Source organism: Heptranchias perlo, chromosome 18, assembly GCF_035084215.1.
Source record: "Heptranchias perlo isolate sHepPer1 chromosome 18, sHepPer1.hap1, whole genome shotgun sequence".
Classification (NCBI taxonomy): Eukaryota; Metazoa; Chordata; class Chondrichthyes; order Hexanchiformes; family Hexanchidae; genus Heptranchias; species Heptranchias perlo.
Window position 1 is genome coordinate 2,855,074 of NC_090342.1, and position 24,993 is coordinate 2,880,066.

Sequence of the window (24,993 nt, forward strand, 5' to 3'; positions counted from 1 at the left end):
GCACGGGGGTGCGTTATGCTCGCAGTAGTGCACGGGGGTGCGTTACGCTCGCAGTAGTGCACGGGGGTGCGTTACGCTCGCAGTAGCGCACGGGGGTGCGTTACGCTCGCAGTAGCGCAAGATGTGCACAGAGTTAACAGTAGGTACATGCAAAGGTTTGTGCAAAGCTAGCAATAAATATATGTGCAAACCTGGTAGTGCAAAGATGTATGTAAAGCTAGTAGTGCAATGGTACTTATAGAGCTAGTAGTGTAAAGTTAAAGAACATTAGTGCAAAAGTGTGAGTAAAGTTAGCCATACCAAAGTGTTCCGTGCAATTCAGATCTCTCCATTTCTCCAGTCCTTCATAAAAGTAGGTCTCGACCTCCTGAGAAAAGAAGTATACGGTTATAATTTCACCACAAGCACAAAGAACAGATCAGAGTCGCAATCCCAGCGACTTTCAGCAAATCCTAGAGCAGGAGCGACCAAACTGCAGCCCCCGAGCCCTGGCAATCTGGTCCTCGAAGACCAGGCAACTCCGCCCTACCTGTGCTTATACCTCGCACTCACTGGTTTGTCCTGTCTGAATTTAATGGCCCTGTTGGTTTGGAAAGGGCTGTTCTTGGCGCTGTTGCCTTAATGGTGGACAAAATCCCAAATCAAAACAGCAAGATCTGTTAGTGTCAGCAACTTCAGATATCTGCAAACCAAAGAACAGGGACTGAATCTTGATATTTGGCCCCAAGGTACAAGCCGATGCTGCCCACAGACAGAAACTGTTGAAACACCCCTGCTCAACACCAATGAGGTTTGTTATTTTCCGTACAGTCAGGCTGCTAATGAAGCTGTCTTTTGTTTAAACACACAGCTGTTGGATTAATAAAACAAGGCCGTCACTGGGGGGGATTTCACCACATCAGCATGGATTCGCACTTACACTGGAGTTGAACGGGAAGCTGAACAATTGCCAGCCATGGCTCAGTGCGTAGCACTCTCCCCTCTGCAAAGGTCATGGGTTCATGCTACTGTCCAATGACGAGCACACAATCCAGGCTGACAGTGTAGCACTCCCTCTACTGCACTGTCGGAGGAGCCGACTTTCAGGTGAGATGTTAAACCGAGGCCCCATCTGCCCCCTCAGGTGGACGTAAATGACCCCATGGCCACTATTCGAAGAGGAGCGGGGGAGTCCTGGCCAATATTTATCCCTCAACCAACATCACTGAAACAGGTTATCTGGTCGTTATCTCATTACTGTTTGTGGGACCTTGCTGTGCGCAAATTGGCTGCTGTATTTGCGTACATAACAGTGACTGCATTTAAAAAATAATTAATCAGCTCTGAAATGCTTTAGGACATTTGAAGGACAAGAATGTCGCTATATAAATGCAAGTTCCCTCCTTCTCAGTTGCATCTTATTAAGGCTGCAGTTTGCTCACAGTCCACAGTCTACATCAAGGTAATGCAGCTGATCTTCACTAAATGCTTGTGTGAGTTTGATGTACTACTTTAAATAAGAACCTTGCGGCACTGGTTACTTTAATTTTAGGAATGCAGAGCACAAAAACAAAGTATCGCACAATAGCAAGATTTTTTTTAAAAATCACTGACAAAAGGAGGCCATTCGGCCCACTGTACCAGTGCTAACACTTCAGATGGACCAATCTGCTCCCATTTCTCTGCCCATGCCCTGTCACCTTTTAATATCTCCCCTTTCAAATCCTTATTCAATGTTACAGTCTTTGCCTCAACAGCCATTTGCAGTAAAGCTTTCCCTGTTCTAACAATCCTCAGTGTGAAACATTCCCAACGTCCCCACTTCATTCTTCTCGTGCGATTCCAGCTATCGAGGGAGACGACGCTTGTAACGGAGCAATTATCGAAAAGCCTGAACCGTGCGTCGGCCTCATCCCCTCTCACCTCAGCATAGCTCCCAGTTCTATCAATCCGGTGGATTATATCGATATTCACGTTCGCCAAACGTTCCGAAAAGGTGAGAAACTGTGAACAGAGAAAGATTCATCTAATTAATCCCAAAACCGTCAGATTATCGAGGAGCACACACGCAGAGTGAACCAAAACCAAATACTTCCTCGTGATTCAGTCGGGTAATAAACAGATTAAAGGATTTTTCAGTTCCCGTTTGCTCAAACAGCAGCACCTCAGGTGGCATCTTCAAGCAACACTCAAAATTATTTCAGAAACAATACATGTAGTGACGGATGGTCCCTGAATACGTTTTGTTTTATTTTTAGGTCAGTCTGCAGTATCCATGCAGACACAAGTCTAGGATCTTACCAACCAGCGCTGAAACTTCCTGGACTGTGGGGTGTGCTCTTATGGAGACAATGATCCCCTTTCACGGGGGGGGACCATACTTGAGGATAGCTTGACAGTCAGGTTTGGAGACTCTTAGGGTAACATTTACTACACAAGGATAGCAATGGCGTGAAGTGGTTTTGGCTTCAGACTAAACTTTTGTAAAAATCGGATTTTACGGTCTAAACAAACTCCATAGCAAAACAGAGGGCGACTCACTCCATCAGGAATCTCACTCTGCTTTACTCTGGTATCAGCTCAGGGTCTCACTCCAGATTAACCGATTCACACCAACACCCCCGGTATAAACACAGCGTCAAAGGTGGTGATGGGTTTTGGCTGGTGATTGCCAGCATGAAGTACACCTCACCCGAACAGTCCTGCCCAGGCCACCGGTTTGACGAGGAGCCAACACTTGTTCCAACACTGATCAAATCGTGCTGCCAGTCAATGAACCAGTAACTGGGCAAGTTTACCACAGGCACCGCGTTAGGTGGAAAAGCTGGCACATCGTGGGCCATTCTGGACATGGAACCACAGAGGTTTGCAGCACAGGAGGCCATTCAGCTCATCGTGTCTGTACCAGCTATTTACTGGAACAATATAAAACCAATCCCACTGCCCCGTTCTTTCCCCCTACCCCTGTATCTTTCCTCCATTTCAAATAATTATCCAAATTTCCCTTAAAAGATGCAATGGTCTCTGCCTCAACCACTCCCTGTGGAGACAACCCTCAGTGCACAGAAAATTCTCACAGCCTCTTCCCACTCTTGGTGACAATTTTATGATGATCCCTCGTCACTGACTCCCCAATTAGAGGAAATAGTCTTTCTCTCTTTTTAAAACACTTCATTTAAAAAAAAACTCTTAAATCTCCTCTTAACCTCTCGGCTCCAGTGGAAATATTCCCAGTGTCTCAAGTCTCTCCTCATAACCAGAGTTTCCAATTCCTGACCTCATCCTGATCAATCTACATTATTCGCTCTCTATGGTTTTAATGTCCTTTCTATAATGGGACAGAGCCTGACCCTGACCCCAATAGTGACCCAGACCCCGATGGTGACCGCGACCCGGCTGATCACCCCAACGGTAACCGTGACCCCGACACCGACCGTGACCCCAACAGTGACCCTGACCAGACCAGTGACCCAGACCCCGATGGTGACCGCGACCCAGACGCTGACCATGACCCGGGCGGTGACCGTGACCCCGATCCCGATGGGGGCCGCGACCCGGGCGCTGACCATGACCCGGGCGGTGACCGTGACCCCGATGGGGGCCGCGACCCGGGCGCTGACCCCGATGGTGACCGCGACCCGGGCGCTGACCCCGATGGTGACCGCGACCCGGGCGCTGACCCCGATGGTGACCGCGACCCGGGCGCTGACCCCGATGGTGACCGCGACCCGGGCGCTGACCCCGATGGTGACCGCGACCCGGGCGCTGACCCCGATGGTGACCGCGACCCGGGCGCTGACCCCGATGGTGACCGCGACCCGGGCGCTGACCCCGATGGTGACCGCGACCCGGGCGCTGACCCCGATGGGGGCCGAGACCCGGGCGCTGACCACGGCTGGTGTTGGCGATCGGTTTATCCCCGGATATTAGCGGCATTTTTATGGTTTATCCCGAACTCTGGGGAATCCGATCCCGGTGGAGCGGCTCCGGGTCCGGGGCCAGGCCTGAACCCCAGAAGCAGCGACTCAGCTCCAAGGACCCGCCCCCCGGGGCCCAGTGCAGTCAGCGCCGCCCCGCTCCCCACACACCCCGGGGGCCGGGGGGTCCCTGGGGCCGGGGGGTCCCTGGGACTGGGGCCGGGGGGTCCCTGGGACTGGGGCCGGGGGGTCCCTGGGACTGGGGCCGGGGGGTCCCTGGGACTGGGGCCGGGGGGGTCCCTGGGACTGGGGCCGGGGGGTCCCTGGGACTGGGACCGAGGCCTCCCCCCCCACTGGCCCCCGGCCCGGCCTCCCGCCGCTCACCCGGAACGTGTTGCCGGTTCGGTGCCGCGCCGGTTTGTTCTTCATGTTGAGCCGGGCCCCGGGCTCCAGCCCCACGCACGGCCGCAGATCAGGAAGCGATCCCGGGGGGAGAGGAGTGAACTCGGCCGACACGCCGCTCCGCTACCGACTGGGCGCCGCCATCTTTACTGCGGCATTGTGGGAAACGGAAGCACGTGGGGGCAGCAGCGTCAGGGGCTGACGTCACCGGGGAGAACCAATCACACAGAGAGAAGCCTGAGAGGTACGTCACAGAGGGAGAACCAGTCAGAAAGAGCATTGCACCCTGACGTCATAAAGACACTTATGTCATAGAGGGAGGAGCTGTCACAGGAACGTGACGGGGGAAAGGTGACAGGGGGAACCGTCACAGGGAAACCGTCACAGGGGGACAGGTGACAGGGGGACAGGTGACAGGGGGAACCATCACGGGGGAAACCGTCACAGGGGGACAGGTGACAGGGGGAACCGTCACAGGGGGAAACCGTCACAGGGGGACAGGTGACAGGGGGACAGGTGACAGGGGGACAGGTGACAGGGGGAACCGTCACAGGGGGAAAGGTGACAGGGGGAACCGTCACGGGGAAACCGTCACAGGGGGACAGGTGACAGGGGGACAGGTGACAGGGGGACAGGTGACAGGGGGAACCGTCACAGGGGGAAAGGTGACAGGGGGAACCGTCACAGGGGGACAGGTGACAGGGGGACAGGTGACAGGGGGAAAGGTGACAGGGGGACAGGTGACAGGGGGAACCGTCACAGGGGGAAAGGTGACAGGGGGAACCGTCACGGGGAAACCGTCACAGGGGGACAGGTGACAGGGGGACAGGTGACAGGGGGACAGGTGACAGGGGGAACCGTCACAGGGGGAAACCGTCACAGGGGGAAAGGTGACAGGGGGAACCGTCATGGGGGAAACCGTCACAGGGGGACAGGTGACAGGGGGACAGGTGACAGGGGGACAGGTGACAGGGGGAACCGTCACAGGGGGAAAGGTGACAGGGGGAACCGTCACGGGGAAACCGTCACAGGGGGACAGGTGACAGGGGGACAGGTGACAGGGGGACAGGTGACAGGGGGAACCGTCACAGGGGGAAAGGTGACAGGGGGAACCGTCACGGGGAAACCGTCACAGGGGGACAGGTGACAGGGGGACAGGTGACAGGGGGACAGGTGACAGGGGGAACCGTCACAGGGGGAAAGGTGACAGGGGGAACCGTCACAGGGGGACAGGTGACAGGGGGACAGGTGACAGGGGGAAAGGTGACAGGGGGACAGGTGACAGGGGGAACCGTCACAGGGGGAAAGGTGACAGGGGGAACCGTCACAGGGGGACAGGTGACAGGGGGACAGGTGACAGGGGGAACCGTCACGGGGGAAACCGTCACAGGGGGACAGGTGACAGGGGGAACCGTCACGGGGGAAACCGTCACAGGGGGACAGGTGACAGGGGGACAGGTGACAGGGGGAACCGTCACAGGGGGAAAGGTGACAGGGGGAACCGTCACAGGGGGAAAGGTGACAGGGGGAACCGTCACAGGGGGACAGGTGATAGGGGGACAGGTGACAGGGGGAACCGTCACGGGGGAAACCGTCACAGGGGGACAGGTGACAGGGGGAACCGTCACGGGGGAAACCGTCACAGGGGGACAGGTGACAGGGGGACAGGTGACAGGGGGAACCGTCACAGGGGGAAAGGTGACAGGGGGAACCGTCACAGGGGGAAACCGTCACAGGGGGAACCGTCACAGGGGAAACCGTCACAGGGGGACAGGTGACAGGGGGAACCGTCACGGGGAAACCGTCACAGGGGGACAGGTGACAGGGGGAACCGTCACAGGGGGAAAGGTGACAGGGGGAACCGTCACAGGGGGAAAGGTGACAGGGGGAACAGTCACAGGGGGAAAGGTGACAGGGGGAACCGTCACGGGGAAACCGTCACAGGGGGACAGGTGACAGGGGGAACCGTCACAGGGGGAAAGGTGACAGGGGGAACCGTCACAGGGGGAAAGGTGAGAGGGGGAACCGTCACGGGGAAACCGTCACAGGGGGACAGGTGACAGGGGGAACCGTCACAGGGGGAAAGGTGACAGGGGGAACCGTCACAGGGGGAAAGGTGACAGGGGGAACCGTCACAGGGGGAAAGGTGACAGGGGGAACCGTCACAGGGGGAAAGGTGACAGGGGGAACCGTCACGGGGAAACTGTCACAGGGGGACAGGTGACAGGGGGAACCGTCACAGGGGGAAAGGTGACAGGGGGAACCGTCACAGGGGGAAAGGTGACAGGGGGAACCGTCACAGGGGGAAAGGTGACAGGGGGAACCGTCACGGGGAAACCGTCACAGGGGGACAGGTGACAGGGGGAACCGTCACAGGGGGAAAGGTGACAGGGGGAACCGTCACAGGGGGAAAGGTGACAGGGGGACAGGTGACAGGGGGAACCGTCACAGGGGGAAAGGTGACAGGGGGACAGGTGACAGGGGGAACCGTCACAGGGGGAAAGGTGACAGGGGGAACCGTCACGGCGGAAACCGTCACGGGGGAAACGTGACAGGGGGAACCGTCACGGGGGAAACTGTCACAGGGGGACAGGTGACAGGGGGACAAGTGACAGGGGGACAGGTGACAGGGGGAACCGTCACAGGGGGAAAGGTGACAGGGGGAACCGTCACAGGGGGAAAGGTGACAGGGGGACAGGTGACAGGGGGAACCGTCACAGGGAAACCGTCACAGGGGGACAGGTGACAGGGGGAACCATCACAGGGGGAAAGGTGACAGGGGGACAGGTGACAGGGGGAACCGTCACAGGGGGAAAGGTGACAGGGGGACAGGTGACAGGGGGAACCGTCACGGCGGAAACCGTCACGGGGGAAACGTGACAGGGGGAACCGTCACGGGGGAAACTGTCACAGGGGGACAGGTGACAGGGGGACAGGTGACAGGGGGAACCGTCACAGGGGGACAGGTGACAGGGGGAACCGTCACAGGGGGAAAGGTGACAGGGGGAACCGTCACAGGGGGAAAGGTGACAGGGGGACAGGTGACAGGGGGAACCGTCACAGGGGGAAAGGTGACAGGGGGACAGGTGACAGGGGGAACCGTCACAGGGGGAAAGGTGACAGGGGGAACCGTCACGGCGGAAACCGTCACGGGGGAAACGTGACAGGGGGAACCGTCACGGGGGAAACTGTCACAGGGGGACAGGTGACAGGGGGACAAGTGACAGGGGGACAGGTGACAGGGGGAACCGTCACAGGGGGAAAGGTGACAGGGGGAACCGTCACAGGGGGAAAGGTGACAGGGGGACAGGTGACAGGGGGAACCGTCACGGGGAAACCGTCACAGGGGGACAGGTGACAGGGGTAACCGTCACAGGGGGAAAGGTGACAGGGGGACAGGTGACAGGGGGAACCGTCACAGGGGGAAAGGTGACAGGGGGACAGGTGACAGGGGGAACGGTCACAGGGGGAAAGGTGACAGGGGGAACCGTCACGGCGGAAACCGTCACGGGGGAAACGTGACAGGGGGAACCGTCACGGGGGAAACTGTCACAGGGGGACAGGTGACAGGGGGACAGGTGACAGGGGGAACCGTCACAGGGGGACAGGTGACAGGGGGAACCGTCACAGGGGGACAGGTGACAGGGGGAACCGTCACAGGGGGAAAGGTGACAGGGGGACAGGTGACAGGGGGAACCGTCACAGGGGGAAAGGTGACAGGGGGACAGGTGACAGGGGGAACCGTCACAGGGGGAAAGGTGACAGGGGGACAGGTGACAGGGGGAACCGTCACAGGGGGAAAGGTGACAGGGGGAACCGTCACGGCAGAAACGTGACAGGGGGAACCGTCACGGGGGAAACCGTCACAGGGGGACAGGTGACAGGGGGAACCGTCACAGGGGGAAAGGTGACAGGGGGACAGGTGACAGGGGGAACCGTCACAGGGGGAAAGGTGACAGGGGGACAGGTGACAGGGGGAACCGTCACAGGGGGAAAGGTCACAGGGGGAACCGTCACGGCGGAAGCCGTCACGGGGGAAACGTGACAGGGGGAACCGTCACGGGGGAAACCGTCACAGGGGGACAGGTGACAGTGGGAACCGTCACGGCGGAAAGGTGACAGGGGGAACCGTCACGGTGGAAACCGTCACAGGGGGAAAGGTGACAGGGGGAACCGTCACAGGGGAAACCGTCACAGGGGGAAAGGTGACAGGGGGAACCGTCACGGGGGAAAGGTGACAGGGGGAACCGTCACAGGGGAATCCATCACAGGGGAAACGTGACAGGGGGTAAACAGTCACAGGCGGAAAACCGTTACAGGGGGAAACCTGACGGGGGAACCGTCACAGGGGGAACCAAAACAGGGGAAATGTGACGGGGAAACCGTCACTGTGGAAACATGACAGGGGGAAACCATCACAGGGGGAACCGTCACAGGGGGAAATGTGACGGGGGTAAACAGTCACAGGTGGAAAATCGTCACAGGGGGAAACCTGACAGGGGAACCGTCACAGGGGGAAATGTGACGGGGGAAAACCGTCACGGGGGAAACGTGACAGGGGGAAAACCTTCACAGGGGGAAACATGACGGGGAAAACCGTCACAGGGGGAAACCGTCACAGGGGGAAACGTGACGGGGGAAACCGTCACAGGGGGAAAGGTGACAGGGGGAACCATCACGGGGGAAAGGTGACGGGGGAACCGTCACGGGGGAAAGGTGACGGGGGAACCATCACGGCGGAAACCGTCACGGGGGAAAAGGTGACAGGGGAAACCGTCACGGGGGAAACCGTCACAGGGGAAATGTGACAGGGGGTAAACAGTCACAGGAGGAAAACCATCACTGGGGGAAACCTGATGGGGGAACCGTCACAGGGGGAACCATAACGGGGGAAATGTGACGGGGAAACCATCACTGTGGAAACATGACAGGGGGAAACCGTCACAGGGGAAACGTGACAGGGGGAAACCGTCACAGGGGAAACGTGACAGGGGGAAACCGTCACAGGGGAAACGTGACAGGGGGAAACCGTCAAGGGAAACATGACAGGGGAAACCATCACAGGGGGAACCGTCACAGGGGGAGATGTGACAGGGGGAACCGTCACAGGGGGAAACCTGACGGGGGAACCGTCACAGGGGGAAATGTGACAGGGGGAAAACCGTCACGGGGGGAAACGTGACGGGAGAAACCGTCACAGGGGGAAACTGTCACGGGGGAAACGTGACGGGGGGAAACCGTCACAGGGGGAAACGTGACGGGGGGAAACCGTCACAGGGGCAAACGTGACAGGGGAAACATGACAGGGGGAAAACCGTCACGGGGGAAACGTGACAGGGGAAACATGACAGGGGGAAAACCGTCACGGGGGAAACGTGACAGGGGAAACATGACAGGGGGAAAACTGTCACAGGGGGAAACCGTCACAGGGGGAAACGTGACGGGGAAATGTCATAGGGAAAACGTCACGGAGAGGAACAATGCCATTAACAGCAACAATTACTTTATTTTAGGAATATGAACAGAAAATGCTGGAGACTCTCAGCAGGTCAGGTAACATTCGAGGGGAGAGAAACACAGGATTAACGTTTCATGTCGTTGGCTTTTCGTCAGAAGTTTTGATAAAAGGTTGTCACGGTGTAACATTAACCCTAGGTTCTGATGTAAGGTCATCAACCTGAAACGTTAAACCCGCCTCTCTCCACAGGTGCTGCCTGACCTGCTGAGTGTTTCCAACATTTTCTGTTCTTGTTTCAGATTTCCAGCATCCGTGATATTCTGCTTTATTTTCGGTTCTGATTATGATGTTATGACCTGTCGCTCCTGGAGATTCTCCGAGAGATGCTCTCAATGTTTGCAATGTGGGGAAATGTTGATGTGTTTAGAAATATAAAACTATTGGTTATAAAGCAGAAACAAAAAAATATGTCCAAAACTGAAAACCTTATTTCTGTTACAATGCCGAATGAATACTGAGTTCACAGCTTTACATAAAATTACATCGAATGTACAGAACAGAAACAGGCCATTCGGCCCAACTGGTCCATGCCGGTGTTTATGCTCCACACGAGCCTCCTCCCTCCCTACTTCATCTCACCCTATCAGCATTTCCTTCTATTCCTTTCTCCCTCGTGTGTTTATCTAGCCTCCCCTTAAATGCATCTTTAAGATGGTTAAAAACTCTTTTTTTGCAAAGGACTGGAACTAACTTTTTTTTTGCTGTTTCAGAAAGGCTCATGCAGCCAGAGCTGACATTGCAATCTCCAGCTGGGGAACAGCCCATGTGTTTGGGAAGAACACTTTGTCCCCGTGATCATTCACAGGGACCTGCTTTAAAGGAGCAGACAAAGTTCGGGGATTTGTGGTTTAACATGAAATAATCCAGTTTAAGTTCTGAACTCTGTTCGGCGTTCCTTTTAGATCTCCATCCTACAAAGTCATGCAGAAATTGACAAAACCATCAAGGTTTTGTTTGTTTTCTAGTTAATTTTTTTTAACTTTAAATCCATTTAACTCATCCTTGTTAAACATTAGAAGCTGCAACATACAGATGCATTAAGTTGTAACATAATTCTAGGGCATTCTTTTTAAACATCAGAAAAGTTAAAGCTTTTCATTTTTATGTCAAATTACTTTAGTTGTACTAAATATGAAAGGATTTGGCTCTAATATTAAACTTCTCAACTAAAATCCAGGCTGACACTTCAGTGCAGTACTGAGGGAGTGCTGCACTGTCAGAGGTGCCGTCTTTCAGATGAGACGTTAAACCTGTCTGCCGTCTGAGGTGGATGTAAAAGATCCCACGGCCACTATTCGAAGAGGAGCAGGGGAGTTCTCCCCGGTGTCCTGGGCCTGTGTTTATCCCTGAACCAACATCACTAAAACAGATTGTCTGGTCATTATTACATTGCTGTTTGTGGGATCTTGCTGTGCGCATTTTGGCTGCCACATTTCCTACATTACAACAGTGACTACACTTCAAAAATACTTAATTGGCTGTAAAGCGCTTTGGGATGTCCTGAGGTCGTGAAAGGCGCTATATAAATGCAAGTCTTTTCTTTTTTTCTTTTATATCAGTGGCTCGACACCTTCACTTGCTATTCTATTAATATCTGTCACTCCATGAAGAACACCTCCATAGTTAGAATATCTGACCCAGTAAACACTTCAGTCGATTCCAGTTATACAGAGGTAAAATAATACAACTTTTAGCATCTCCTTATTCTTGGTGATCTCAGCTCTCTTTGCCCTCTTTCCTCCAAATTCATCGCCCTCTTGTCCTCTTCTATCTCCATGTGAACTCTCCGACACCTTGACCTCACCATCTCCCTCGGCTTCTCTATTGCCAGTGGTCTCGATCACCCACAAAGCCACGTCTGGACCCCGTCCTTCGATTTCTCACAGCCCACATCCCCCCCATTCTCTTTTAACCCTACTTATTTCCGCATCTGACCCTGGAAAAAAACTCTCCCCCAGGTTGCTTACAATTGCACTTCAAACTATCTGGTCTTTGGCCCTCCATTTGCCACAATAGTTCTGCAGCTGTTGATTTGGGCAAACACCCTCTGACCTCCACCTTCAGTGCCCTTGTCTATAGAAAAACCTTCACTGTCTCCCATCCCATTCATTCCTGATATGTATGGTGCTTGAATAGTGTTAACTGAACACTAGATGGCCTGATAGGAGTAAGCACATTGTGACAACTACACTCCAGGGACTCTCCTGTATTGCTTTTGATGGAATACTCTAGGGGGTCTGGAAATGAAAGCAGTTAGTTATTACCACACCAAGTTGAGTGTTTATTGGGACATAGCAATTCCCTCCAGTGATTCTTGAGATCTTCACTGCTTTTCTTCAAATGATGTCATGCGATCTTTTACATCCATCTGAACATATAGACAGGACCTCAGCTTAACATCTCATCCAGACACCAGTGCCTTGCAACAGTACAGCACTCCCTCAGTACTGCACTAAAGCATCAGCCTGGAATTATGTGCTCAAATCCTTTCTGACTCCAAGGGGGGGAGTGCTACCAACTGAGCCAAACTGACATTGGGGGTTAGGGTTTACAGTAACTGCATTAAGCAAAGTAATGTAGAAGAAATCTTTAAATTAATTATATGCCTAAAAGCCACTCACGAACCCAATTAAAACATTTAGTTTTGAGGCATTAGATGACAAGATTAAAAGGCCATAGCTCTCAAGACGACAGAAAGAACAAGAATGTAAGGATAATTTATTGGAAATTCTGCAGTGGAAGCATATATCAACTCTAGCCCACTGCAAATAACATTAGAACTAATATAAAAAGTAACAAAAAACTGCACTGCGACAATTGAACAGAAGAACCAATTTTTTCAACAATCCATTCTCGGGATGTGGGCATCGCTGGCAAGGCCGGCATTTATTGCCCATCCCTAGTTGCCCTGAGGAGTTTCATACAACTGAGTGACTTACTAGACCACTTCAGAGGGCAGTTAAGAGTTGACCACATTGGTGTGGGACTGGAGTCACGTATAGGCCCAGACCGGGTAAGGACGGCAGGTTTCCTTCCCTAAAGGACATCAGTGAACCAGACGGGTTTTTACGACAATCCAACAACTTCACGGTCACTTTTACTGATCCCAGCTTTTTATTTCCAGATTTTTTAAACTGAATTCAAATTCTCAAACTGCCCTGGTGGAATTTGAACTCAAGTTCTCTGGATTATTAGTCGTGGATTCAGAATTGACTAAGTGACAGGAAACAGAGAGTAGTGATGAATGGTTGTTTTTCGGACTGGAGGGAGGTGTACAGTGGTGTTCCCCAGGGGTCGGTGCTGGGACCACTGCTTTTCTTGATATATATTAATGACTTGGACTGGGGTGTACAGGGCACAATTTCAAAATTTGCAGATGACACAAAACTTGGAAGGGTAGTGAACAGTGAGGAGGACAGTGATAGACTTGTGTTTAGGCAGGCTGGTGGCATGGGTGGACACGTGGCAGATGAAATTTAACGCAGAAAAATACGAAGTGATATATTTTGGTAGGAAGAACGAGGAGCGGCAATATAAACTAGAGGGCACAACTCTAAAAGGGGTACAGGAACAGAGGGATCTGGGGGTATATGTGCACAAATCGTTGAAGGTGGCAGGGCAGGTTGAGAAAGTGGTTAAAAAGGCATACGGGATCCTGGGCTTTATAAATAGAGGCATAGAGTACAAAAGCAAAAGGAAGTCATGATGAACCTTTATAAAACACTGGTTCGGCCACGACTGGAGTATTGTGTCCAGTTCTGGGCACCGCACTTTAGGAAAGATGTGAAGGCCTTAGAGAGGGTGCAGAAGAGATTTACTAGAATGGTTCCAGGGATGAGGGACTTCAGTTACGTGGATAGACTGGAGAAGCTGGGATTGTTCTCCTTAGAACAGAGAAGGTTGCGAGGAGATTTGATAGAGGTGTTCAAAATCATGAAGGGTCTAGACAGAGTAGATAGAGAGAAACTGTTCCCATTGACGGAAGGGCCAAGAACCAGAGGACATTGATTGAAGGTGATTGGCAAAAGAACCAAAGATGACATGAGGAAAAACTTTTTTACACAGCGAGTGGTTAGGATCTGGAATGCACTGCCCGAGGGGGTGGTGGAGGCAGATTCAATCATGGCCTTCAAAAGGGAACTGGATAAGTACTTGAAAGTAAATATTTGCAGGGCTACAGGGATAGGGCGGGGGAGTGGGACTAGCTGGATTTCTCGTGCATAGAGCCGGCGTGGACTCGATGGGCTGAATGGCCTCCTTCCGTGCTGTAACCTTTCTATGATTCTGGATTAGTTACTCAGTAAGATAACCACTAACACTTTTATTTCACTAAAGAAAATAACCTTCCATTGGAACCAAAGGGGAGCCAACAGAATTCCTTCTGCAGTTTAATGGTTCAACAGTAACTAACAATGTATTCAGGCAACAAGGATAACATGCACATATTTCTTTCAAACAGAGGAGGCTCGGATGAGTACTTCTCTAGGGGAGAGCCATAACCGTGCCAATCTTTTAAAAAATTGATGTGCATAACTAGAGGTCAGTGCCAAGTGGGAGCGTCTGAATGGAAAATAGCTTCAGGTCTTAGAATCATACAATCATAGAAAGTTTATGGCACAGAAGGAGGCCATTCGGCCCATCATGTCCGCGCCGGCCGAAAATGAGCCACCCAGCCTAATCCCACTTTCCAGCACTTGGTCCATAGCCCTGTAGGTCACGGCACCTCAGGTGAGGGGGATAGTCACTGAGACAACAGAATTCCACTTAAACGTTACTGGAGGCCTTAACAACCCTGTTAAAGTTATCTGGAGAAGCCTTCTGTGTGGCTCAGCAAGTTTGTGCAGTGAGTAGCTGAATCACGCCGACCGGGAAGGTTGCAGGTTCAATCCTCGGCCTGTGCCGAGCCAGCTGACTTTAGCTGGGGCACTGGTGGGGGTTCTAAGATTAGCTTCAGTAACCCTGGGATGGGGAGGAGAAATTTGGCCGTGTGTTCCCGTTCCTGATCACTACCTGGTGGAAGTGGTATCCCTCACCCTGTGACTCAATAAACCTTCCAACGCTCACACGTGAATAATGGGCCACATGACCGAGGTACAAGAGGGTCATCCAGTGCCAATGGGACATTATTCTGGCTTTCAGGAGGGGATGGGAGAAACTGGAAGTAAAAATATGTCTCTCCAAGTTGTCTGGGGTGCTTGTCACTTGATCTTTCCATTGGCAATGTAGTGTCACACTGACATAGCTTTCCCATTCATTGAATCAATGATTTATCAATGGATCGCAAGAAGGCAATGAGCAAATCAGTCGAGCGTAAGTGGTGCTAACATTCCTGCAATTAAAAACTCTGGAGATGGTTTTGCTAATTCTTGGAAACTAAAGGAGAGAGTAAAATCATGAGGACAATGAAATCAGGGAGGATTAACAGCTTACAGAGGTGTGGAAATAGGAAATGTGCAGCCAGTTAGGCAAATAGAAGCTCGGGAGACACTCAGAAATGGACGAACAGAAAACTTTCCTTTTTTTGCCAAGTTTCGCTGGATTTCCTTCAAGCGGGAGCTGGACGTGTTTCTGGCTGGGGCGGAGATCGTCTTATACAAGAGGCAGGTAACTGGTAACGTGAATCAGGGCCGGGGGTGATCTCCGGGACTGATTTCAATCACCTAAAGGGTTCGGAGAGGAAGTTTCCAGATTTCTTCAGCGCCCCCCCCCCCCCGCCACCCCCCCGCCCGCCCTCCAATTAGCCAGGGTTTTTATCTTCTTTTTTGCCTCTCCCAGAAGATTATTAGAACATAAGAACATAAAAAATAGGAGCAGGAGTAGGCCATACGGCCCCTCGAGCCTGCTCCGCCATTCAATAAGATCATGGCTGACCTTCGACCTCAACTCTACTTTCCCGCCCGATCCCCATATCCCTCGATTCCCCTAGAGTCCAAAAATCTATTGATCTGTTTTGAATATATTCAACGACTCAGCATTCACAGCCCTCTCAGGTAGAGAATTCCAAATAATCACAACCCTCTGAGTGAAGAAATTCCTCCTCATCTCAGTCTTAAATGTCCGACCTCTTATCCTGAGACTATGCCCCCTCGTTCTAGACTCTCCAGTCGGGGGAAACAACCTCTCAGCATCTACCCTGTGAAGCCCCCTCAGAATCTTATATGTTTCAATGAGATCACCTCCCATTCTTCTAAACTCCAGAGAGTATAGGCCCATTCTACTCAACCTCTCCTCATAGGACAACCCTCTCATCCCAGGAATTAGATGGGGTCAGTGTGGGGTGGGGAGTTTCGTGATGCTAAAGACATCATAATTATGAGGGACAGGTTGGATGGACCAGTAGGTCTTTTCATTTCCGTAATTTTTCGTGTGTTCGTATATCGTTGATCTCTAAGGGATTTCTGATTTTTGGGGTATTTAATTTCCAGCCATAACTGGACATAAGAGGCTGTACAATATTTGCCCAAAATTAAAGACTATTTTCTAGCAAGTACGTTGGTTTCCTGAAGTACGTTTATGTTTCTCCCCTGAATGTATAATGACTCTCACTAGGTACAGTACCTTGGGCGTGTCTGTCCTCTCGTCCCTTATCCAACTCACCAATCAAAGTCAGCCTAGGCACGGAGGGACTGACAACGTGATTCTGACAGCACGGTGCTCAAACGGGCCAGCGCCTGAGTCAGTCCATGACGCAGTGTCGGCTCATTTAAATATTTCCGATGCACTCCCAGCGCTCAGTGTGTGACACGAAAATCAGACGGTTTCTATAATGGGTGGTCGATTCGCCAAGTCAGGTTTACACCCTGTCAGCAAGTTGGATATCTACCTCCACATCTCCAATATTGGCCGATATTTATCCTTCAACCAACACCTGAAATGGTCATTTATCACATTGCTGTTTGTGGGATCGTGCTGTGCGCAAATTGGCTGCCGCGTTTCCTACATTACAACAGTGGCTACACTTCAAAAATACTCCATTGGCTGTGAAGCACTTTGGGACATCCTGAGGTCGTGAAGGAGCAATAGAAATGCAAGTAAGTAAGTTCGATCGTTCCTTCGTTCGTTCTTATCGTGAGCATGACTTACAGCGATACATTCACAGAAAGGGGTTTTCATCCCTGCCCATTATTGGAATGGATTGAAGGCTGAACAATACTGTAAACTGTATGTTGGGATAATGAGATGCTATACGGGGGCCTAATAGCCCGGCAGCTGTCACTTGATAAAATCATGGTCTCAAATTTAAATTGGCGGCGGGATGGCAGCGGGGGGGGGGTTAGGGGGGAGAGGGGGGGGGGGGGTAGGGGGGAGAGGGGGTGGTGGGAGGAGGGGGGTCAATGGGCGCGCGGCAAACCCAGATGGTAAAAACTTACCTTTCTTCACGCGGTCGCGACTCAATTGGTGGCCATTAATCTTGTTGCCGGGTTTGCCGTCCGAAAGCTGCGCAGCGGGTGGACTGCGCGGTCTCACGACAGGCTGTCAGCTGCATCATCTAGATTTAAAGGGCCGTTGCACCAATGAATCTTGGAGCAGCACAAGGGCACGGCTGCCCCAAGATTCAGCGATGCCTCACTTCAGGTGCTACTGGCCGGGGTGAGGAGGAGGAGGGAACTGTTTTACCCGGCCGACAGGAGGAAGTGCCCTGCCTCTGCCACTAAGAAGGTCCCAGTAGTCAGTTAGTTGCTTTGGCACCTAGTGAGTCACCACACACAAGTGAACACGAGCAGACACTGGTGGCAGGGGCAGCTGTGGAGAGTCTGTGTCGGTGGGCGCACTCCTCTCCAGGCTCTGCTCAGCTGGACCCAGATGCTGAACCCCAGGGGCTATCCTTTAAAAGGAGAATGATCGAGGGACAGCAGCACATTTTCGAGGTAAGAACAGGTACCACGTGCAGAGGACGGAGGAGTCCCATTCCTGCATTAGTGGAATGGTGGCACAGGTATGTGAGGGAATCTCTGAGATAGTGTCACAGGGACGTGAGCAATTGTCTGAGATAGTGTTGCGTGTAACTGTTGAAATGTCTGAGATAGTGTCTCAGGTAACTGCTGAAATGTCTGAGATAGTGTCTCAGGTAAGTGCGGGAATGTCTGCGATGGAGAGAAGGCTAACCTCCATTGAGCTTCAAGCACGGCTCATAAATGAGTCCATTCAGGCCCTGATAATGGCCGTTCAGACTCAGGGTGAACAACATTCTGCCGCCTTAAACAGGCTGACAGATTCTCTAGCACTGGCCTTACAAGGCATCACACATGTCCTCCAAACTGTCGTCCAGCAGAGTGGTAGGAGTGATGTGGGCCTGGCCCAGGAGAGGGATGATGGCAAAATGGGACATGGATGTGGGGACGTCACTCAAAGCGCTCCCACGTCTCCCCCGTTGCCCCCCTCTCAACCAGTACCCGGAATGCTGCCTCCTCTCCAGATGGCCGAATCTGCCCTTGCACAGGTGCAGGTGGAGCAGTCTTTGGAGGGGCCCTCACGGGCTCCAAAATCCAGAAGGCGTAGGCCCAAAGCATCTAAGCAGTCAGAGCGTGAACAAGAGCAACCTGCCACTACCTCTGCTGCAGCCACAGGGGATGCACCACGGAGGAGCGGTAGGAAGAGAAAGGCGAAGGATTTGTGATCAGAAGGGAATGCGCAAGGGGGTCTGACAGACGGTCATGTTTTTCATTTACATTTGTTTTTTGTTAAACTCACGTTAAATGTTATCATTCTCCCCATTACTGCCACGTCTTGCCCATTCTTGACTGGCTTTTGTGTTAGGGCCCTTTCATGAGCTTCACCGTGAACAGCGACACTTGATGCCACCCATTGGGTCACTTTACAGTGGGTGTATGAGTAGCTGCAGGACTGTTTTGTGCAGTGGTGGGGGGCGGGGGCTGGTGTTGGCCTCGGTCTTTCCAGGTGGTGTGAGGACTGGACTCTTCTCAATTTCTGATCTTACGAGAACCGTTCACATATGAGTGACTCCCTGGCCTCACGAGCAGCCAGGTGGGCCGCTGCTCTGCCTCCTCCTCCTGCTCCTCCTCCTCAATGTGGATAGCAGATGTGGATGGTGGATGAGGGGATGGGGTCTCCTCAACTGGCCCCCCTCTCTGTTGCGCCATGTTGCGCAGGACACAACGTACTAGTATAACGCGACCCACTCTCGCTGGTGCGTATTGAAGCGCTCCCTCAGAACGATCGAGGCACCGAAATCGCATCATGAGCAGCCCTATCGCATGTTCAATTATAGACCTGGTGACAATGTGGCTGATGCTGTTGCTCGGTGATGGGGTTCATGAGCCACGTGTGCAGGGGGTATCCTTTGTCCCTGAGGAGCCAGCCCTTAAGGGATGTTCGATTCCCTCAGAATGAACAAATTGTGGCAGCTGCCAGGGTATCTGGCACACATGTGAAGGAATCTTTTGCGGTGGTCACAAACGAGCTGAGTGTTGATGGAGTGATCGCCCTTTCTGTTGATGAACGGTCCTGGCTCGTGTGGAGGTGCTCGGATTGCTATATGGGTGCAATCAATTGCATCCTGTACACGTGGGAAGCCAGACACAGCGTGGAATCCCACTGCCCTCTCCGTCTGGCTGAGGTCGTCCATGGGGCAGTTGACGTATTGCGAGGCCCTGCGAAACAAGCTGTCGGTGACCTGCCTTATGCACTTGTGTGCAGACAACTGAGAGACCCCGGCGATGTCCCCGGTGGCACCCAGGAATGATCTGGAGGTGAAGAAGTCGAGGGCAGTGGTGACTTTAACAGCGCCAGGTAATGAGATGCTTCCAGGCCCAGCCGGGAGCAGCTCGGCATGAAGGAGACTGCAGGTGTCTGCAACTACCTCGCGACTCACTCTCAGCCTCCGAATGCACTGCTTCTCAGAGAGGTCCAGGAAGCTGAGCCTCGGTCTGTAGACCCTCTGGCGAGGGTAGTGCCTCCTGCGATGTCGCTCCCTCTGTTGTTGCCCTCCGTGCTCTTGTGCAGGTCCCTGTGGTGCAGCACCGTGTTGTGGAGCTCCAAGTGGCGGAACTGCATGCCGTGCCTGGCGAGGATGATGTTGCTCGTCCTCGGGTGTAGTGGTGAATGCAGCCATTGCCCCCCACCCCCCCCACATCCCCCCATCCTGATGGTGTCAGTTTGAGGAGGTCCGAAAAGTTGGTCAATATGTGTAAACAGAACAGTTCTAAGTGGAAGCTAAGAATTTTCAGTCAAAACACAAAGATCTCCCAGCCAAAAGTCTGTCTGAGAGAACTGAGTGCCCTGCTGTAATAACGCACCTTTTATCCCCATCTGTCAAACATTAAATATCCAAATGGCTGCTGGATGAACCAAGACTCCTTCACCATGGCGTGTTTCACACAGCATGGGAAACACACTGAGGCAGCGCTGAAATCACTTGCCAGTACAATTAATTACATTCACACACATTTCAAGTACTTTAAGTACTGGGTCGTCCGTGTTCTTCGGCGTGTTGGAACCGGGACTCCTGCCCGCTCCAGAAGATCCGGATTTCTTTGACCCCCCCCCCGACCCCCCGCCCCCAACACACTTGAGCCCCGTGTCTTCCGATCGCACATGGCCTTTAATGGGTGACATATGGAACATTTCTTATAAGCTCGTCACGAAAGGTGAACAAATGGGAAGAATGTAAAAAATAAGTTTGACATTAACTTGGTAAGGGGCTCAGAGGTTGACATCCTTCAGTGCTCCTGGTTACTGCCGTGTGGGAAAGTTGTACAGATCTGCGGAGAAGCTCTGAGCTAGGACCGGGTCAGAAGTATGTCTGGACCTACAGTGTCCGGCAGTTTCGGAATCTGGGACTATGTGGTTTTCGTTGCGATACTGCTGCTCTCGGCACTGGTGGGTATCTACCATGCGGTGGTGGGACGAGGACAGCAGACTTCCGCAGACTTTCTTCTGGGAGGCCGGCAAATGAGTGCCATGCCGGTGGCTCTCAGCCTCACTGCCAGCTTCATGTCTGCAGTGACGATGTTTGGGGCTCCCTACGACACCTATCACTTTGGGGCAATCAACGCCTTCTTTGCCATTGCCTATACAGTTGTGGTGATTCTCAGTGCTGAGGTCTTCCTGCCGATCTTCTACAGGCTTGGTGTCACCAGCAGCTATGAGGTAAGAGGGGAAAGGTCACATCAGGTTGCCAATAGTCACCAAGAAATTAAAATTGTCGCATTTAGTAAACGGTCAAATCAGCAGGACTCCACCTTGATATATGGCAGTCAAAGAGCTCTGTAAATGACTAGGTAGCGAACTGGTGAAGTACATAAACCTGAGCGTCTCCCATTACTGACACGGTAACAAGCCAAACTGATTATTTCCAAATGGACACCTCGACCAATGTGATCTACATTAAGAGGTGGCCTTAACTCTGCACTGATTGGAAATGCGGGAGTCCAGCCACTATAAACGGTTAGGCGGACTCTGCATCGGCTGCACTGAAGAAAATGGCAAACCAGGTCCTACATTCTGTCTCCAACAAAGTCATTTGTCTTCCTACCTATTGCCTGTCTTCTTACTTGAGTGGACCTTGGGCTCTTGGTTTTGCTTTTTGTAACAAATCCAGTTGCTGTGAATTAGGTAAGTCTGAAATTAGGGTCTTAAATTTAAACAAGGCCAATTATGTAGGTATGAGGGGTGAGTTGGCTAAGGTAGATTGGGAAATTAGATTAAAAGATATGACAATAGATAAGCAATGGTGAACATTGAAAGAAATAATTCATAATTCCCAAAGTATATACATTCCCTTGAGGAATAAAAACTCCATGGGAAAAATGATCCAACTGTGGCTCATTGGAGAAGTTAAGGATAGTATTAGATTAAAAGAAGAGGCTTATAATGTTGCCAAAAAGAGTAGTGAGCCTGAGGGTTGGGAGGGTTTTAGAAACCAGCAAAGGATGACCAAAAAATTGATAAAGAGGGAGAAAATAGAATATGAGAGTAAACTAGCAAGAAATATAAAAACAGATTGTAAGAGCTTCTACAAGTAGATAAAAAGGAAGAGAGTAGCGAAAGTAAACGTTGGTCCCTTAGAGGCTGAGACAGGAGAAATTATAATGGGGAATCAGGAAATGGCAGAGACATTAAACAAATATTTTGTATCTATCTTAACAGTAGAAGACACAAAAAACATACCAGAAATAATGGGGAACCAAGGGTCTAATGAGAGTGAGGAACTTAAAGTGATTAAGATTAGTAAAGAAAAAGTATTAGAAAAATTAATGGGACTAAAAGCCAACAAATCCCCTGGACCTGATGGCCTACATCTGAGGGTTCTATAGGAGGTGACTGCAGAGATAGTGGATGCATTGGTTGTGATCTTCCAGAATTCCCTAGATTCTAGAACAGTCCCAGCGAATTGGAAGGTAGCAAATGTGACCCTGCTATTCAAGAAAGGAGGGAGAGAGAAAACAGGGAACTACAGGCCAGTTAGCCTGACATCAGTCGTTGGGAAAATGCTAGATCTGTTATTAAGGACATAGTAACAGGGCACTTAGAAAATCATAATATGATGAGGCAGAGTCAACACAGTTTTATGAAAGGGAAATCGTGTTTGACAAATTCATTAGAGTTTTTTGAAGATGTAACTAGCAGGGTAGATAAAGGAGAACCAGTGGATGTAGTATATTTGGATTTTCAAAAGGCATTCGATAAAGTGCCACACAAAAGGTTGTTACACAAGATTAGGGCTGATGGGGTTGGGGGTAATATATTAGCATGGATTGAGGATTGGTTAATGGACAGAAAACAGAGAGTAAGGATAAACGGGTCATTTTCAGGTTGTCAGGCTGTAACTAGTGGGGTGCCGCAAGGATCAGTGCTTGGGCCTCAGCTATTTACAATCTATATTAATGACTTAGATGAAGGGACCGAGTGTAATGTATCCAAGTTTGCTGACGATACAAAGCTAGGTGGGAAAATAAGCTTTGAGGAGGACACAAAGAATCTGCAAAGAGACATAGACAGGTTAAATGAGTGGGCAAGAAGGTGGCAGATGGATTATAATGTGGGGAAATGTGAGGTTATTCACTTTGGTAGGAAGAATAGAAAAACAGAATATTTTTTAAAATGGTGAGAAACTATTAAATGTTGGTGTTCAGAGAGATTTGGGTGTCCTCGTACAAGAAACACAGAAAGTTAACATGCAGGTACAGCAAGCAATTAGGAAAGCAAATGGCATGTTGGCCTTTATTGCAAGGGGGTTGGAGTACAAGAGTAAGGAAGTCTTACTACAGGGCTTTGGTGAGACTTCACCTGGAGTACTGTGTACAGTTTTGGTCTCCTTACCTAAGGAAGGATATATTTGTCTTCGAGGCGGTGCAACGAAGCTTCACTAGATTGATTCCTGGGATGAGAGGGTTGTCCTATGAGGAGAGATTGAATAGAATGGGCCTATACTCTCTGGACTTTAGAAGAATGAGAGGTGATCTCATTGAAACATATAATATTCTGAGAGATTTGACAGGGTAGTTGCTGAGACGATGTTTCTCCTGGCTGGAGAGTCTAGAACTAGGTGGTATAGTCGCAGGATAAGGGGTCGGACATTTAGGATTGAGATGAGGAGGAATTTCTTCACTCAGAGGGTCGTGAATATTTGGAATTCTCTACCCCAGAGGACTGTGGATGCTCAATCTTTGCCCATATTCAAGACTGAGAGCGATAGATTTTTGGACTGTAAGGGAATTAAGGGATATGGGGATCGGGCAGAAAAGTGGAGTTGAGGTCAAAGATCAGCCATGATCTGATTGAATGGTGGCACAGGCACGAGGGGCCGAATGGCCTACTCTTGCTCCTATTTCTTATGTTATTAACTATATTCTTTAATCCTTTTGCTTAATTGTATTTGTTGTGTTTTAAAGCTTGTTAGTTTTCTAGGTCAATTAAGCTCTTTTTGTTAACAAATTGGCTTAAATTTTTGAGAAGAAGGTGTAAAATGTTAGTGGTCGTTCTGGACAAATCCAATATACAAAGGTAGGGGTTTGAAGAAAATGCAAAACAACTTGAATTTATCACCGCTTTTAATATAGAAAAAAGTCCCAAGAGCTGCGAGGAAAAATTGTCACTGAGCTAAAGAAGGAGATATTAAAGAGGGGGGGTGACCAAAAGCCTGGTCAAAGAGGTGGGTTTTAAGATAGTTTTAAAATACTTCACAGTCAATGAAGTATTTTTGAAGTGTAGTCACTGTTGTAATGTTGCGCACAGCAAGATCCCACAAACAGCAATGTGATAATGACCAGATAATCTGTTCTAGTGATATTGGTTGAGGGATAAATATTTGGCAAGACACCGGGGTGAACTCCCCTTCTCTTCTTTGAACAGCGTCATGGGATCTTTTACATCCACCTGAAAGGGCAGACAGGACCTCGGTTTAACGTCTCATCTGAAAGATGCTCCCTCAGTACTGCACTGAAGTGCCAGCCTAGTTTATGTGCTCAAGTCTCTGGAGTGGGGTTTTTTGGAGGAGGCATATTGCTTATATTCCCTTGTGAATACTTGGAGGAAGTATTCATTCAGAATGTTTACTATTTTATCCTTACCCTTAGGTTCAAACCCATTTGTATCTTTTATGGTTCATTGACCAGAAACTTAACTGGACCAGCCATATAAATACTGTGGCTACAAGAGCAGGTCAGAGGCTGGGTATTCTGCGGCGAGTGCCTCACCTCCTGACTCCCCAAAGCCTTTCCACCATCTACAAGGCACAAGTCAGGAGTGGGATAGAATACTCTCCACTTGCCTGGATGAGTGCAGCTCCAACAACACTCAAGAAGCTCGACACCATCCAGGACAAAGCAGCCCGCTTGATTGGCACCCCGTCCACCAACCTAAACATTCACTCCCTTCACCACCGGCACACCGTGGCTGCAGTGTGTACCATCCACAGGATGCACTGCAGCAACTCGCCAAGGCTTCTTAGACAGCACCTCCCAAACCCGCGACCTCTACCACCTAGAAGGACAAGAGCAGCAGGCACATGGGAACAACACCACCTGCACGTTCCCCTCCAAGTCACACACCATCCCGACTTGGGAATATATCGGCCGTTCCTTCATCGTCGCTGGGTCAAAATCCTGGAACTCCCTTCCTAGCAGCACTGTGGGAGAACCTTCACCACACGGACTGCAGCGGTTCAAGAAGGCGGCTCACCACCACCTTCTCAAGGGCAATTAGGGATGGGCAATA

General features: G+C 51.1%; 2 protein-coding genes across 3 annotated transcripts in view; one reads left to right on the plus strand and one right to left on the minus strand.

Annotated features, from left to right (window-relative positions):
* The window catches only part of utp20 (UTP20 small subunit processome component), a 106,220-nt gene extending 101,778 nt beyond the window's left edge, over positions 1-4,442 (minus strand). The window contains exons 1-3 of the mRNA XM_067999214.1: positions 4,281-4,442; positions 1,903-1,983; positions 301-367 (exon numbers count right to left, since the gene is read on the minus strand). Of these exons, the coding sequence (XP_067855315.1) occupies positions 301-367; positions 1,903-1,983; positions 4,281-4,325 (193 nt within the window). The 5' untranslated portion in view covers positions 4,326-4,442. The remainder of the gene's footprint in view (positions 1-300; positions 368-1,902; positions 1,984-4,280) is intronic.
* Positions 4,443-20,483: 16,041 nt separating this feature from the next.
* Positions 20,484-24,993, plus strand: part of LOC137334504 (sodium-coupled monocarboxylate transporter 1-like) — a 39,602-nt gene continuing 35,092 nt past the window's right edge. The window contains exon 1 of one of the 2 annotated variants that reach the window (XM_067999220.1): positions 20,484-20,925. In XM_067999220.1, coding sequence (XP_067855321.1) covers positions 20,575-20,925 — 351 coding nt within the window. In that variant the 5' untranslated portion in view covers positions 20,484-20,574. The remainder of the gene's footprint in view (positions 20,926-24,993) is intronic. The other variant, XM_067999218.1, reaches the window with a different exon arrangement.